Genomic DNA, 17,219 nt, shown 5'->3' with positions numbered 1-17,219 from the left:
GTTTCCCTCTCTCTTTTTTTTTTTTTTTATGGAAGAATACTCCAAGTCAACTTGTACAGTGTTAGTTGTACCACATCCCTAATGGTTTCTTTCCTCCTTGTGCCCCCTTCCCTTTTTCTTCATTTTTGAAGGAAGTCACTTGGACTTCTGTGTCTGGCCAGACATAACTCATGAATGCTGCTCATCACCTTGGTTATTTCTAACCTAGCCAGTTACATAAGGAATGTTAGTGCTGGAAGGTTTTAAAGTCATCTTCTGGGATACTGGTTAACAGTTGGTTGCCTTTTGATTTTTTTACAGTTGGAAATATGCCAAGTCTCAACTCAGTTGTGATAAGGGTGATAACCTGACAAATTAATGCAGATCAAGTTGTTTCTTATGTTCTGCTTAAACATACTCTGTTCCTATGGTAATCAGGGAATCTGTCTTGATATAGAATTCTGGATCATGCCTTCGCCCTGTCTGAGCATGTGTACAGTATGTGTATAGTACATATACTCTGTAATAAAACATGAGAGTCTGTGCTTGAATATGTATATTTTTGCTGTACTGTAGCATCCTGTCATCTGCCCCTTAATATGTATATTGAGAATGCTCATATATGGTTGGCTGAGGAAAATCATTACCTTTATTCCTGAGCAGTTCTAAGTTGTATTTTAACCAGTTTAACAAGTGATGAATAACTAGGTTGATTAATACAGTTCTTTATTGTGTATATAGAAAACCAGATGTATGTAGCAAGTGTTTTGGCAAATAGGAAGTGTGTCATTGTCTAGGGACCTTACAGTTTTAAATTAATGAAAATGTTTTAAAGGCTGCTAATACTAAAATAATTTTAATCAAATGCTATTTTGTAGAAGCAGATTTAATAATTTATCACTTTACATGCATATTAGTTCACCTGCTAAGCTTTCATGTTGTCAAAATTTGTTAAGAAAAGTTGTCTTGAGATACAGCGGTTATTTTATAGAAAGGATGCTCCATTCGTGCAAATTATTTCTTTAAGAGGCTATTCTCTTCCATTCTTTGAGCCATAGTCCACCTTCTGTATGGCTCTTCCAAAAATCTGTAAGGTAAATGTAAATGTGCTGTCTTGCATATGCTCCTATCTCCTTCTGTCTACAGACTTCTCTATTGACTTTAAACATGGCATCTTTATATTTTGGATTTTTCACATCTTGTTTGGAAAGGAAAGAAAAGATACTCATGGAAGACAGGGAGGAAACCTTGTTTCTTCTGGCCTTTCTGTACCTAAATTATATTTGATTTTTTTTCTTGTTTCAGAGGGCATCAGATTTGTAGAGGCTTTTAAAGAATTCTGCAATCTATAACACAAGGTATCTGAATGTATTTAGAAATCTAACCCTTATTTTCTCCTATAACAGATCTTATAGCTACACACTACTTCTGACAATGTCCTGAGGTTCAAAGGTATCTGAGATACTTGGCACTGTTTAAGGCCATGTCTGTATAATGGAGATAGAAATAGAGTTACAGATTTTCTTGGGGTGTCAGAAAACTAATGAGGAAACTTGCAATTATGGCGATGCTGAGAGAAACTGGTATGGAGAGAAATGTGGTTTATCTCTGAACCCACCAACGTGGTATCCTGCGAGTGATAGATGTGAACCTATAGTAACACATGCCTGTGTACACAGATCTTTGTACTAGATAGCACTTCCCTGTTGATACAGACACTGCTTCCTCTGTAGCACACACTGGGCTGCACAGCCACCAATCTCAGTTTGAACTGAAACCTCTCTGTTGGTCTGTATGCATGTGTGTGTTATATTAATATTTCATGGGAAGTAGAGTAGAATTGCATGTTCCTTTAATTAGCATCAAGATCTGAAAATAGTTTGAAAACCACAGTAAATGACTGCTTTTCTCGTGCAGTATGTACTTGTTACACAGTAATAAATTTCAGTGGGTTCTGAATTGCACAGTTGGATAGAAAGTGAAATGTTAAAAAAAATTCTGTGATGACGCCTCCATTCTTTCAAACTATTTCTAGGATTTCCATAATTATCTGTTTTGACAAACTCCTTGTCAAGGGAGGAAAAAACATACTTCAGTGAGTTGTAATAAGCATAAGGTTTCTTCCTCCCACCCCCTGAATTATTACATTGAAATTAAATTCTATTTAGTTCGCACAATGCATACCCACTCTCCCCATTTGTTTGATCGTAAGTATTATTTATTTGAGAGATGGTATGATCAAAAGTACGTTCAGTTATTAGTTTACCCAGAATTCACATTCCTTTCAGGAGAATGGAATGCAGTTTAGAAAAATGCTTTGTTTGACACTGTTGGGATTGCATGTTACAGTTCTGCCTCTGTCTGCTTTCAGATGCTTCAGTTGAGAAGTTGTAAAATGAGAACACTGACAGGGAGATTGTACATTCTTACATAGAGACTAGGGCTTAGCACATGAGTAGTTTACTCCTGAAGCCACCAAAAGCTGCACAGTATGATTTACAGTTTGAGGAAAAAATATTTAAAAAGCAGAGGGATAAACATGTCACTGAGCAAAATATTTCCCACTCTTGTTGTCCAGAATCACAACCAGGATTTGGGCCATATTCAAATAACTTAGGTTGCATTAAATAGCATTTTGCATAGTAAATTACGCCTGATTCCAGAGAGGATTATTATTCAGTGCAAAAGGGCAGAAAAACTTGACGATATAAAGAACTTAGATACAAAGACCTTAAATAAAAGGGAGTAGTCATAGAAGTCAATTAAAAAAAAAAAAATCAAGCGTTTGCAGAAGCCATCATCTTTTAGATTTTTTCCTCCTGTTTGTTTTAAATTTCTCTTCAGATTTGAAATATAAGTGCTTGTCAACCTCCACAGAGGTATATTGGGGCACCAATTTGTCCCATTGCTTCCAGGTTGCCCATGATGCAGATTTTAAGGCTGCAGAGCAAAGAGCTGCTGCTGCTCTTCCGTTCCTATCCTTGTGGGAGGGAACGCATGGAGCACTGGCTCTGTGTCCTAATTCACTGACAGCACAGGTGAGTGGGGATGGAGGGCAAAGTGAAGTGTACCAGGAAAAGGGCTGGTACAGAGTACATCATATGCAGATGAAGGGGAAAGCAAGGACCAAACTGAAACTGAGTCACAGCTACAGTTCCTTGTTTACTTTGTGGGGATCAGGGCTATGCATTGCCCTTTATTCAGGGCAGAGTGCAGTGGTGCCAGGCTAGTTTGTGGTTTTTGCTGCTTCTACACAGTTTCATTGGTGATCTTGAATATGTGTGTAGATCTGGACAAATATCTTTGCAGAGTTATAAAAATAATTCAGGCACAAACTCCTACTGTCTCCACGTGTTTGTGATATGCTTTATAGTCCAGTGTCTCTTTCTTTTGCCTCTTGATATGTGTTCTTGCCAAACACGTGTTACACTGTGGTGCCCTAGAAACTATGTCAGCTCATGCCAGAGATTCTGTAGTTCATAAGTAGTACTACAGTATTTAGCACTGCTTGCCTGCAGATTTAATTTAAACAAAAATTACTGTGAGTTAGAATTAGTATTTAACTGATTTATCTTGGTAGTAATGTGGTATTAGTACTGCATTTGAAACTAGATATTGCAACTGATCAGAGATTTGCTCAAAAACTGAACCTGCATAAAGCAAGTCTTACATTGATTTGATTAACGTTTGTTGATTGACCAAAGATATTTAGTGTATGTTCTTTACAAAATTAGCGGTCAGTTGAGTCAGTGTTTGATTTAACTAAGTATTTTAGCTAATCCAGGTAAGGCCTTCTATTTCAAACTGCTCCTCTGTTTTTGCCATGCAGTGACAGCCTTTCATTTACCACATTATTTCTCATTCCCAAGCTGGTACTGCTAAGATCATGTTCAGTTGCTGAGTTTTCAAGACCTGCCCTGGATCAGAACATTCAGTGCTTCCCAAAGATGAGGTCCGCTCTCTGCCTCCTACTCTTGAAATATGATGTAATAACCAGTTATTTCATCTTGCTTATTTAACTTGTCAAACTGGAAAATGAAGTTTAGTTAACTAGTTTGGTGATATTCTAAAAAATGGTGATACAGCTTAACGTCTAGCATTTTGCCAGAGTTTTAGTTAATTTGACAATGAAGAAAGATTCTGACATTTTAAATTGTCTTACAACAATCAACCTTTTTAATACTATGCTAAAACTATTTTTTAAATTCCATTTGTTATTTTTTAAATTTTTGTCGATTTGTAGGTATGAATTTTTAACAGGCAGCATTCTAAGTTCAAGTTCATTCATGATTCAATCTAGACACAAAATGCAAGTATTCTATGAATATGCACTGTCTACAGTTCAAAGATCATTAATCTGTCCAGCTGTTTCTCAGTTCTGGCATCAAACAGTAACTAGCTAACCCTATTCAAATCAAGTGAAATTATGAGTATTTCAACATATGTATTTAAAGATAACTCGGGAAGTTGAAATAGTTTCTAAGACAACATAAAGAAGCTATTTATTTCTAGTTTATCAATATACAAACCTATATGAAATGAAATATGATTTTTTTCTCAGAATTACTAATAAATAAAACCCATGTAATTAAAGGGTTAGGTCTAGTGTCTTTAGAAAACCTTCTGGAAAGTGCCAATCTGTTAAAATAACCTTTAAATCATCCCCCTTAGGCACTGTACATTGGTACTGCATGTCTAGCCACCTGCATCCATAGTGCTCCATTCCCAGCTTTGCGCTCAGAAGTTTGAAAATGCTCTGTGGGAGGCAAGTGCTGGTGTTAGTGACGGCTGGCTTGAGGGCCGAGGGGGATACAGTGAGGGAGTAAGAGTAGGGGAGGAGTGGTTCCTCAGGCTGTGGGGTTCAGCAGGTGCTTCAGGATAGAAGGCATTCAGTGCCATTGTTTGCCTGTGGAGAAGTATAGCAACAGGTGTCCAGCCAAGATTGGTCACTACTGAGCTAGACCCCACCTGAAGGAATGAGTGAGTCTGGATCACCCTCTTTTGTGTTCATGACGTTTTCCTTCCAGGAGGAACTAATTTTATTCATTCTGTAAGGCTACTAGCTAATTCAGGAAGTGGAAAGAAGTTACAGTGTGGGAGTCTTTACAAAGAAAAGAACACTGCATTCCAAATATTGATCCTACAAAGCAGGTATTGCAGTAGTCTTGTAGGCATCTAGAATCCTTCGTCTAAATTTTTCTCCTTGTATGGAGTGGAGGCGAATACAATTTCCATGCTGCAGCAGCAACTTTGTGATACAACTCAGCTGCCAGAGTTATGGGAGAGCTTTGAAAAATACATAGTTTGCAACAAAAGTGAAAATTTCATGCCAGTGGCAGGAAATACAGCCCAATGACTTCTGCAGAAACACCCTTGGAAGACAGCAACATGTCTTGGGCTGTGTTGCTACTATGAGCAGGCCATCTTTCATTCTTTGATCATGCAGCTGTTAACCAATACTAAGATGTCAGATTATATGCAGAACTCAGCAGTTTCTGGATGAAAAGCAGCTGCCTCAAACTCCACAAAGGGCTGCTTTGGTATTTCCTTAATAATAATGTTCTTCAAGAAAATCTTAGACATCACTTTCTTAAACTCTGCCTTCCTGAGGAGGGAAGACATGCAGCTCCAAATGTTAGAAGCGTTAAAAACCTCATACAACTTAAAATAATCACCAAAGCTGGACAACCTGCAGTGAGTAAAATGTCTTGGTTTACTTTTCACCTAAAAATAAACTGTAGAACATGTAGTTGGACCTAGCTTTTGGCATATCATGTGTATCCTATTCATGTGTAATGTATGCTGGGACCTGATGCATTTCAAAGTGAACCCCTGCATGTAGGGATTTCAACTGTTTGAAAATGTGGCTGGATATCTTAAGGCATTTTTTGTTTTTTTAGTTTTGCAGCATAACCCCGGTTCTGAGATTTCTCTTTTAATAAAAGTGTTGAAGGACCTTTCTGATACTCTTAATATGCCATGTACTTCCTGAGAACTGCTGGCTCAAAGGGCTTATATAATTTATTTGTACAAAAAGACAGTGTTGGAAAAACAAGCTAATCCTTAGAAAACTGCAGCTGTCTGGTAGATACTATGTTCTCTGGGTTGGATAGAAAGACTCTGTATTTCCCTTAATGGTCAGCACACATTACATGTTCACGTACTTATATTTTAGCAGAAAACTTACTGGGGGGCAATTTATAGTGAAGATAGCCATCTTATAAAATACTGTGATTCTTCTTGGAGGAGGATACAAGATAAGTGTTTTGAACCTGACAATGGAACTTAACCACAAACAAACTAACTTTTAGCCCTCAGTTACTTTTTGTAGCAGATCAGAGAGTAAAGGATTGGTTAGCAGTGGAGTCTCAAAGTGAGAATCTATTTGACCCAATTTTTCTAACATGCCAATTGACCCAATATTTCCAATTCATATTTTCTTTAATTTGAGCACAGGATCCCAGTGATTTCAGTGTACGTGTTAGTGACATGAATTTATTGCCAAAAATGGATGTCTACAGATACTTCATAGTTGAAAAATTTTTGTCCTGGTATGAATTGTATAGAAAATTCTGAGTAAGTCACTTCAGTTTGGGGTTTTTTTCTGCATTGACTGATAAAGATAATTTCTTATGTTTTTCTTTTTTCTTTTTTTTTTAAGATCCACTTTTTTATTTTACTATATCGCAGCTATACTCTGTCCACAGAAAGCTGATTAAAAGAGCCTTATTTGAGTCTGAAAACCAGAGAACAATTATATATCAACATTTAAAATGGACTTGGAGCATCTGGAGTTTGGTTACAGCTTCTCTTACCTGACTATGATAACTTCATGTTGAAGTAATCACTTGAGGAGATTTTAAATTAATAACAGCTGTTCACAGTAAGGAAATTATGTTTGTTTAATAAATAATTTCCTGTTGTTTTAGCAGAGACAATGATGTGGTCTTCAGTTATCACAGAGGTATTTGACCTTGTTTCTTTGTAGTGGTTTAATACAAGCACCATCCACTTGAAATCAATAAGGTCATGGTGGATTTACATAGACGTGTGGTAAACAAAGATAGAATTGAGAGATGCCACAAAGAGGTCTTGCTATACTGACTGTTGAAAACTTGAACTTGTTATGCTTGGCAATATTTCTATTTGAGCATGTGAGAATTTTCACCCCTTTTCAGTTTGCAAAGTCGTTTGTGTATTACTTGTGTATTTCCATTCAATATTCCTGTGCGAAGGGTTCTGCCTTTGCTCTGCATATCTGTGAATTTAAGTACAGAGGCAACTAAGAACTAAGAAAGGACTTATCTTCCATGGTACCTCTAAGATAAGGTATATTGGGTTTGTATGGCCAGGTGTTGGTAGTGGGGCAGCTACAGGGGTGGCTTCTGTGAGAAGCTGCCAAAAGCTTCCTCCATGTCTGGCAGAGACAGTCCCAGCCAGCTCCAGGATGTATGTGGCTCTGGTCAAGGCTGGGCCCATCGGAAATGGTGGTAACGCCTCTCTGATGATATATTTAAGAAGACTTAAAAAAAAGTTTTGTGGAGTTGTAACTGTGCTCAGAGAAGAGCAGGGTGACAGTATGTGAGAGGAAGAGCCCTGCAGACAGCCAGGTCAGGGGAGAAGGAGGGGCAGGAGGTGCTTCAGGCACCAGAGCTGAGGTTCCCCTGCAGCCCATGGTGCAGACTATGGTGAGGCAGCTGTGACCCTGAGCCCATGGAGATCCACAAGGGAGCAGACCCACGCTGGAGCAGGTGGAGGCCTGAGAGGAGGCTGTGACCCCATGAGAGGCCTGTGCTGGAGCAGGGTCCTGGCAGGGACCTGCAGACCCATGGAGAGGAGCCCATGCTGGAGTAGGTTTCCTGGTAGGACTTGTGACCCTGTGAGGGACCCACACTGGGTCAGGCTGTGCCTGAAGGATTGTTTGGGGTGGACTGTTGCTCATGAGATGGACTCATGGAAGTTCATGGTGAACTGTCTCCCATGGGCAGGATCCCATGGTGGTACAGGAGGAGGACTCCTCTCCCTGAGCAACGCCAAGAACACATGACAACTGACCATAACCCCCATTCCCTGTCTCCCTGTGCTTGCTAGGGGAAGGAGACAGAGCTGGGAAGGAGGGAGGAGTAGGGGGAAGGTGATTTTAAGATCTTATTTTACTTGTCATCATCCTGTGATAGTATCGAGTCTGTTTTGCCTGTTACAGTATTTTGGTGTGTGATTTCTCATAGTCCTTATCTCGTGAACTCTTCATTGTATTTTCTCTCCCCTGTCCAGCTGTGGAGTGACAAGCTTTGGTGGACATCTGGCATCCAGCCATGGTCAACCCACTGTATAAGGTTTTCTTTAAATACTTTAAATACTGTCTTTTAAAGCATTCTTAGGTATTCATAATTGCTATTTCAACTCTTGGTGGTATCACGTGTATTTTAACACCTAAATTCCTGAAATAATGTCATGGTCTTCTGCTCATGGAAAAGGGTACTAACATAGTTTCTCCTTAACTCTTCCCATATACTTGTAATCTGGAGAAAATAATTCAGCCTTTTTCTTCATTCTGGAGGCCATCTCTATCTACATGGATGACTGGAAGGTGATCAGGAGTAGTCAGCATGGATTCACTGCAGATAAATCAAGCTTGACCAACCTGAATGACTTTTATGATGGAACAACTCCCTGGATGGAGGAGGGGAGAGCAGTGGAACCTCAACATCAGCAAGGCTTTTGACACTGTCTCGCACAACATCCTTGTAGGAAAACTGAAGGCGTGTGGACTGGATGAGTGGACAGTGAGGTGGATTGAGAACTGGCTGAATGGCAGAACCCAAAGGATTGTAATCAGTAGCACAGGATTCAGTTGAAGGTCTGTCACTGGTGGTGCCCCCCAGGGTTCAGTACTGGGCCCAGTATTGTTTAACTTATCACCAGTGACTTGGATGAAGGGACAAATGCCTCCTCAGCAAGTTTGCTGCTGACACAAACCCGGGAGGAGTGGCTGATACCCCAGAGTGCTGTGCAGCCCTTCAGAAGAACCTCAACAGGTTGGAGAGATGGGCAGAGAAGAACCATCTGAAATTCAGCAAAGGCAAATGCCAGGCCCTCCACCTGGGGAAGAGCAACCCCAGGCACCAGCACAGGCTGGGGCTGACCTGCTGGGGGGCAGCTCTGCAGAGAGGGACCTGGGGGTCCTGGTGGACAACAAGCTGTCCATGAGCCAGCAGAGTGTCTGGTGGCCAAGGAGGCCAGTGGGATCCTGGAGGGCACTAGGAAGACCATTGCCAGCAGGTGGAGAGAGGTGATCCTGTGCCTGTACTCAGCCGTGGTGAGAACCTCACCTGGTTCTGGGCTCCTCAGGACAAGAGAGACATGGAGCTCCTGGAGCAGGTCCAGCAGAGGGCAACGAAGTTGATTAGCAGCTGGAGTGTCTCTCCTGCAAGGAAAGGCTGAGAGGACTGAGGAAAAGGGGAGAAGAGATGACTGAGAGGGGACCTGATCAATGTCTATCAGTATCTGACGGGAGGGTACCAAGAGGATGGAGCAAAGCTCTGCTCGGTGGTGCCAAGCAACAGGACAAGAGGCAATGGGCAGAAACTGATGCACAGGAGTTCCACCTGAACATGAGGAGGAACTTCTTTACTGTGGGGTTGACCAAGCACTGTAACAGATTGACCAGAGAGGTTGAAGAGTCTTCCTTACTGGAAATAATCAAGCACCATCTGGACACAGTCCTGTGCCCTGGGCTCTGGGATAACCCTGCTGGAGCATGGAGGTTGAATGAGGTTGGACCAAATGACCCACTGCACTATCTTCCAACCTGACCAATCTGTGATTTTATGATTTTAATTATTTATTTTTTAATCTTGCACTAGTAAGACCCCAAAGGTTGCACATCTGTTTCTCCCAAAACTGTACCCCGAGGCACAGATACCTAACACCACAGGCATAGTGAATTACATTAAGAGATGCAAATGATAAATACCTGTAAGTACCAACTCCTATATAGGAAACAATGCAAAAAGTATTATTATTTTCAATGTATTTTCACATTTATTGATGACTGTATTTAATTTCATAATTTCTTCTTTTTGCTCCAACAGAATAGCGAAGTGGACACTACAATGCAGTTTTGCTTCAACAAGATGATCCAGACATTAAGAACATTCTAAAATAGGGTTGAATTTGCAGTTGTGGGAAACCAATTAATTTTGCCACGTTTTATTTTACTTAAATACCTGAAAATGCAGTTTATAAAATTAAGAAAAGCAATGACTGCTTAAAATGTTTTATTGCAATACTGTATTGCATTTGCTTCTGACTTACCTAATTATCTTTCTACTGTGTTCTTAGGAGATTCTTAGCAATGAAAATTATAGAGAAGAAATGAAACAGAAAGTCAAGGATGTATCTGAAAAGGATAAGCTGCTTCAGGCCAAGGAATATGAGGAAGGACTTGTTGCTGAACCAAGTCATACTCAGGTCAAAGGCCACGCATCTGCCCCTTACTATGGAAAGAAGGAGCCCTCACAAGACCCCACAAGCACTGCTAATACCTTCCAGCCAGGGGCCTGGATGCCACCAGGCACTGGTAGTAGTCAAAATAAATAAGCAATTTAATGGACAGAATACTGCTAATGGATAAATATTTTAACAGAGAACATACACAGCTGTTATATACAAAAGTGCAATAAAGTAGTATTAGAGCAGTTGCGGGTTTTTTTGCAGAATTATTCGAATAGGCTGAATCATGACAAAGTATTGTAAAATGTTTCGGTTTAGTGAAAAACAGGATGTGTAACTAAGTTTGGTTTTGACAGTTGCTGTTCATCAGGTTACTCTTGAATTCACAGTTAAAAGACCATCTAAATTTTCTTAAAGTCTAAATTGGCTTTTTCTTTGAATAATAATTTAGTTTAAAAACTGTTCTTGATGTAAAAATAGTAGTTAGTACACTTACATTCTCCCAAACCTTGGCCAAGATGTCTCTTAAAAATAAATCCCTTGGCAGTGCCAGTGTGCTTTCCGTTGGCAAGCAGACAGAAAAGTTGATTTCATTAACAGGAATCACTATGACACTGCACTGATTATGCACTGTACTCACTGTAGAGACGTTCTTGTAACTTAAAAACCAGTCAACATATTTCAGTAATGTTTGATGTGCAGACAGCAATCTGCACAGGGTAAAATCAGTTAAACAACATAAAACTGTTATAATAGAAGCTAGAATATTTGATAAAGCTCCTGGAAAATAACACTAGGTGTGGGACAAGGGACTGTCAGGAATATTAAAAAAAAATTAGTTTTATTCCTGGTGTATCCATGGACTTCCCTAGATGATTAGATCATTTTGGCCATAGTTTAGATACATGAAATGTGCAGATTATTTCCTTAGAGATGATATTTGAGAACTTCAAATAAAAATAGAGACCACACAATTTTTTTCAAAAAGTATCAAATTTATTTACGGAGTGTATCCCTCATCAGTTCTCCTCCCTGTGTTTCAAGCTATGTAGGTATCAAAGGTGGAACACATACATATTTGACAACACTTCATACAAAACATGGAGACTTAATCTCACATACTTATAAAATGCCCAAATGTCGTATTCTAATAATGCTAGCTTTCACCAACAAAATTGAAATGGGATCAACTTCACATTTACTTAAAGTAATTTCAGTTAGACTCCCCACTTCTGATCCCCCTTGGTGTCAGCCAGCTCTATAGGTCTCTCTTCATTTGAACAATGGTATTAAGGTTTTATTTTTAAACCTGATCAAAGAGTAGCTGCTAGAATGCACAACTCCGTGCTGCTGTTCAGAAATACACAAAATGTAAAATTTTAATGACTGCTACGAGCTCGGCCACCACAGACTATTATTAGAAATTAGGCTTTGAAAAATTAATCCATTCTGTTAAGAAGAGATGAATTGGAAATAAGGTTAAATAATTTTGATGCATTTGCAACACAAACCTGACTTCTTTAACTATTTCAGCATCTTGCAACCTGTAAGGCAGCCAAGTTTCAAGGGCCATAAGAACAAAAATCCCACCTAAACTCCAGTCTTAAAGGTAGCCAGAAGGTTAGCAAGCAGAACTACTGTCACCAGCTTGTGCATCATCCTTGCACAGCCATCTGCTGTAGGTCTCTGGGGAAAAACACTAGGCCACCTGGGTCTTTGGTCTCACTCAATTTATGCTATTCTTTGAGGCATAAAGACTTTATGAAGGTAAAAACAAATCTGTTACAGGTGGAGTGTTCAGGTGATTGTTAGGGAAGACCAAACAACATAGTACTGCATTTTATAGAACGTGAGAGAGATGAAGCTAATAAGAACAAGCAATCCGTTTCCTAGAACCTGGGCTGAAGTTAAAGGCTGTTGATGGCTGGTAGTTCAGGAAACAGGAAAAGCTCAGGTGCATTATTTCTGCAGACAAGCACCACCATCAAATACACTGCAGCAGCCACTATGGGCACACACAGCCATATGCAGTGACCTTAAAAAAAATCAGTCATGTCTGCTATCTAATGCTACAGCTAGCTTGTCTCTACAGCTCTTCTCAAGGTATGCCAAAACTTACATTTCTGTAATCAAGTTTATTCACATTTTCCCCTACATTTGACAATTTTAAGACACTTGTTAAGTCATAGCTTGGCTAAGAGAAAAAAAAAAAAATCTACCTCCAGAGCCACCCAACAGGTTAATTTTTTAATTTAACATGCGAATTTAGAAAAGCACTCTCCACTAGAGTACAAGTAGTAAATATAGTGACTCTAACAAGTGTCACTTGGGCAAATTTTAACACAAATCAGCAGGAAAAAAAATACACTGGAAGTATTAAATTTCATACTTCAAGAAATAACAGGATCAAGTATCAAAGGACAGTTACAACACAAAATGTAGAAGTATTTCATTTAAAAAGTGGATTATTTGCACAAGGAAGGCCATTTTTGCCCATTTAATCCTTCTTTGTTCGTTTGGCTTTTGCAATGTTCTCCTGGCGTTTCTGTTTCTTCTTTTGCTCTCGTTCCCTGGCCTCAATCATTTTTGCAAGCTTCCATGACAGCGCTGCACTAATTACAAACAGCGGCGTGAGGGCCAAGATCACAGTTGTGAGAAAGCCATAGGGGTCCTTGGCAGCCCACTCCACGATGTACTCAGCCCAAGCCTTAATATCGAACATCTTTTCTGTTTTGCTATTGGGAAAACCCTATGGAATAATAAAAAAAAAATTTCTGAGTACTCAGAAAAATAAAGCACACATACACAAGAACCAAACACAAGAAATTACACCTTCACGTGAGGAAGAACTTCTTTATATTGAGGGTGGCTGAGCACTGGAACAGGTTGCTCAGGGAGGTCATGGAGTCTCCCTCTGGAGATATTCAAAGCCCACTTCGACAGGTTCCTGTGTCACCTGCTCTAGGTGACCCTGCCTTGGCAGTTCGGTTGGACTGGATGATCCCCAGAGGTCCCTTCCAACCCTAACGATTCTCTGATTTTAATATAAGTTGTCATTGTTCACTATCAAAGGACAAGACCATTTTTGCTGGAAATTAAAAGCAGTGCATAGTATGTGAAAGGATAATACAAAGCATTGACCCTACGTTAAAGTTCAGTGCTTACAGAATAATTAGGCATTTAATCCAACAGAGCTGCAAATGCTGCCAAGAATACACTCTAAGTGGAAAAAAAGTGCGGTCTGCGGTTCTCTGGAAGTGAAGGAGAGGCAGTCTCGTTGGTTCATCTCTCTGTAGGTTTCACTACAGAGGAGGCGAGGGAGCCCCGGCAGTGCTTTGGGTACTGAACTGGCGGCAGTCGGGCAGCCCAGCCCACCGCAGCGCCTCCGTGGCGAACGGCCCGACCGCCTCCCTCCGTGCCTCCCGCCCCGCCCCGGCCGGCACCGCCTCACCTGCGGCCCCGGGCACCCTCCGGGCCTGCCGAGCGGCGGAAGAGCGAGCCGAGCTGCCTGCGGAGAGAACACACGGGCCGTGAGGGGACGGCGATGCCCCCCGCCGCCGGCGCCCCCCGCCCGAGCCGCGCTCCCGGGGCCGCCCCCCGCCCGCCGCTGCCCCGCGGTACCGCGGCCCTGGAGGGCTCCGGGATTCCGAGCGGAAACAGGAAGGAGGCGCCTGCCCCGCCCAGCCCGGCCGGGCGGGAGCGGGGAGCAGAGCCCGCCCGCCGCGGGGGCTGGAGCGGCCCGGCCGCGCCCCGGCCGCAGCTGCCTCTGCCCGAGCCCCGCCCGGAGCCTCCGCGGGGCGGGCGCTTCCGCGACGAGGAGCGGAGGAGCTCGTCAGTCCATTAAGAAAAGAGCTGTAAGCCGGGAAGAAGGCGTTTCCGAGGTACCCGGATGCGCAGTTCACGACGTGGAATACCCTGTGGAAGCTGGAATGCCGCTCGCACCAGAGCTGGGAGCCCCGTGGTGTCTCCGTGCGCTCGCCCCTTTTGGGGCCGCTCGGGTGTGAGGAACGATCAGGATGAGACCGCGGGTACCTTGCCACTACTTCGGCAAGATGCCAGCTGTATGTCCTGGTCCTTTAGAGACTACTGACCCGCTCGGGTGGGCACACCGTGGCTGTTCCCGGGGCTACGTGGCCGTACAGGAGCCGCTGTCTGTTGCACTGCTCCCCACTGGCCTGACGTCAGCAAAAATAGTTAGCTGATCTCGGTTTATTCTGAGCCTTTAATATGCTCATACTGAAAAATCAATCAAAAAATGTCATCTGTTGCACCAAGCCTTCCCTTCTCCCTTTGCACAGACACACAGATGTGAATAACAGCTTCATTATGTTTCCAGTGCAAAGGGTAGATTAGGATGTTAGCTTAATACATGAGAGGATCTTGCAATCACTCAAATTGTATTGATCAATTCAGGATCAGTTCTCTGTACTATACCAACAAATGCCACCACAGCATTCTGCTTTCATATACCTTTTCTTTATGTGAATATTTATGTTATTTCAAGGACGGAAAACAGGCAACTGAAAATATATTTTGTTAGAGAGTTATTGACAGGACACCTGACTAATAATCTAAATTGCTTGTATATCGAATGCAATTTTTTGCTATGTGGAAAATTGCATTATTTGTGCATTTTTATTCAAAAAGTGTGTGTCGTGTTCAGTCTGTTGTAATATCTTTTGAGGATAGGATAGGATAGGATAGGACAGGACAGGATATGATACGATACTTCTTTTGAAACGCACCTACAAGCATTATCTGGTACAACTGCCTGACCACTTCAGGGCTGGCCAAGGATACAGCATGTTGTTAAGAACTGTACCCTGAGGAACACCGCTGGTGGCTGGTCACCAGCCAGATGCAGCCCCAGTCACTGCACCCCTCTGAGCTCTGCCCTTCAGCCAGGTCTTCACCCAGCACACCGTGAACCTGCTCATCCCACAGCTGGGCAGATGTCCAGAGGTGACTACTGTGAGAGGCAGTATCAGAAGCCTTAATCCAAGATTAATCCATTAAGAATCCTTAATCCTTCCTAAATCCAGGAAAAACTACATCCACCTCCTTCCTTCACCCACGAGGCAGGTGACCTTGCCATAGAAGGGTATCAAATGAGTTAAACAGGGCTTTCCTTTTGTGAAACTGTGTTGACTCTGCCTGATGATTGCATTGTTCTTTAAGTGTCTTTAAGTCTTTCAACTGCAGCCAGTGTGATCTCCATAATTTTTCCAGGTACTGAGTTTAGACCAACAGGTCTTCCTGGATCTTCCCTCATGCCCTTTTTGTAAATTGTGATGATGTTGGCTAGCTTCCAGTCCAGGACCCCCAAAGACTCCAAGATCTTTGGTAGCTATCTGTACATGTATCTCTGTACTTGTGTTACTCAGCCATTTATGTGAGCATTAAAACTCTAGAGAAGTTATGGGTCCCCATTTGGTCTGTAGTTTGTAAATCTTAGCAAAATATAACAACTTCAATTTACTGGATCTTAGATACTGTTTCTGAGATGTTGTATGTAATAGTATCGCAATAAGAAGTTTTTGTGTGCTGTGTAGCTAAGTTAAAAGTAGGTGGGCCATTACGTAAGTATATCCTATTTCTGGTAAAATTGCGTACTCGGCAAGAGGGGACACAGTTACATTTCTGATGCTTGAATGAAAAATTCAGATACATCTTCCAAAATAAGCACTGACTTAGCAGCTATATGCAAGCTTTTTAATATAACCACTGCAAAATTAATTTCCAGTTCCAGTCTTTCACATAATAGAAGTTGTCTCATCTGTCTGTCTTTCAATGTCTTTTCTGCCTTATTGTTTTAAAGAGGAAAAGTACCTTATTCATTGTGGCAGGGAAGAAATAAAAGGCAGGGATTTTTAATTCACTTTTCCTATAAAGCAGATCTTATGTAATTACTTTTCCGGCTGTCCTTCTCCCCCTAATAGCTTATGAAGCTATTCACTGGTGATACTGGCAAAGTAGTAAAAGTCTTGTACACAATAATTTTGCTCCTTTTAAGATCTGTGAAAACACATGGCTAGGTAGAGAAGACAGGCCCAGACTACCACCATGACTGAAAGTTGCAGTGCATCTTTAATCGGAATGAAGAGAGGTTATGGGAATGCTACCAGATGGGGAGGCTTCATTTGTGGCTTGCACGTTACCAAATTCAGAATAATTCAACCATGAGGCCATGGTAGATCAGGATACTTGTTTTGGTTTTCTGAATTCATCAGCTGTTGTACTTTAGGTAGTCAAAGAGAGAAGAGAAATTTCAGCATTAACTACAACTTGCAAAAAACAGCACAACCCTTAGTATACCATCAGAGTGCTTTAAAAGACCACATTAAGCATGTGTTTGTGTTAACTGTAGTTTTGTCACTGAATTGCTACTTTGCAAGTCTGCACTTTCTTTTACATCTAATCTAGAATTCCTTTAAATGACCCTGTTATTTTATTTATAGTCATGTATGTGCCTGAGCGTATTTTAAGACAGTCATTAATTTTGTATCTGTCAGGGAAGGATCCACTATGAAAGATCATAAAGAGTAAGTAGGCAGAGAAATGGAAACAGCACTCAAAAAATCCAGAAATAATAAAATAAGATACAATGCTGGGAATGTAATACAGACATGTAAAATGGGAGAGTTACTTCCATGAAAGCAACACACCAACAGTGTGAAGGGTCACAACAACAGTGACTGAAGGGTCTGTGAAGTGTTTGGTTGTGTGTGGTGAAGACAAGCTTTGAGTAAATGTATTCATTTCACTCAGATGTGTTGACATGTATC

The 17,219-nt window shown here is 41.3% G+C and overlaps 2 protein-coding genes across 2 annotated transcripts in view; one reads left to right on the top strand and one right to left on the bottom strand.

Moving 5' to 3' along the window:
• Nucleotides 1–10,679, top strand: part of NDUFAF2 (NADH:ubiquinone oxidoreductase complex assembly factor 2) — a 63,982-nt gene extending 53,303 nt beyond the window's left edge. The window contains exon 4 of the mRNA XM_032097569.1: nucleotides 10,324–10,679. Within this exon, the coding sequence (XP_031953460.1) occupies nucleotides 10,324–10,581 (258 nt within the window). The 3' untranslated portion in view covers nucleotides 10,582–10,679. The remainder of the gene's footprint in view (nucleotides 1–10,323) is intronic.
• A 729-nt stretch (nucleotides 10,680–11,408) lies between these two features.
• Nucleotides 11,409–14,153, bottom strand: SMIM15 (small integral membrane protein 15). Its single transcript, XM_032097571.1, has 3 exons — nucleotides 14,056–14,153; nucleotides 13,886–13,942; nucleotides 11,409–13,183 (listed from the first exon to the last, which is right to left on the bottom strand). The coding sequence occupies exon 3, from the start codon at nucleotides 13,154–13,156 to the stop codon at nucleotides 12,932–12,934; it is 225 nt and encodes a 74-aa protein (XP_031953462.1). The 5' UTR covers nucleotides 13,157–13,183; nucleotides 13,886–13,942; nucleotides 14,056–14,153; the 3' UTR covers nucleotides 11,409–12,931.
• Between the last annotated feature and the right edge of the window lie 3,066 nt (nucleotides 14,154–17,219).

This window comes from Corvus moneduloides, chromosome Z, assembly GCF_009650955.1.
Source record: "Corvus moneduloides isolate bCorMon1 chromosome Z, bCorMon1.pri, whole genome shotgun sequence".
NCBI lineage: Eukaryota > Metazoa > Chordata > Aves > Passeriformes > Corvidae > Corvus > Corvus moneduloides.
This window is presented reverse-complemented; position numbering and strand designations above follow the sequence as displayed.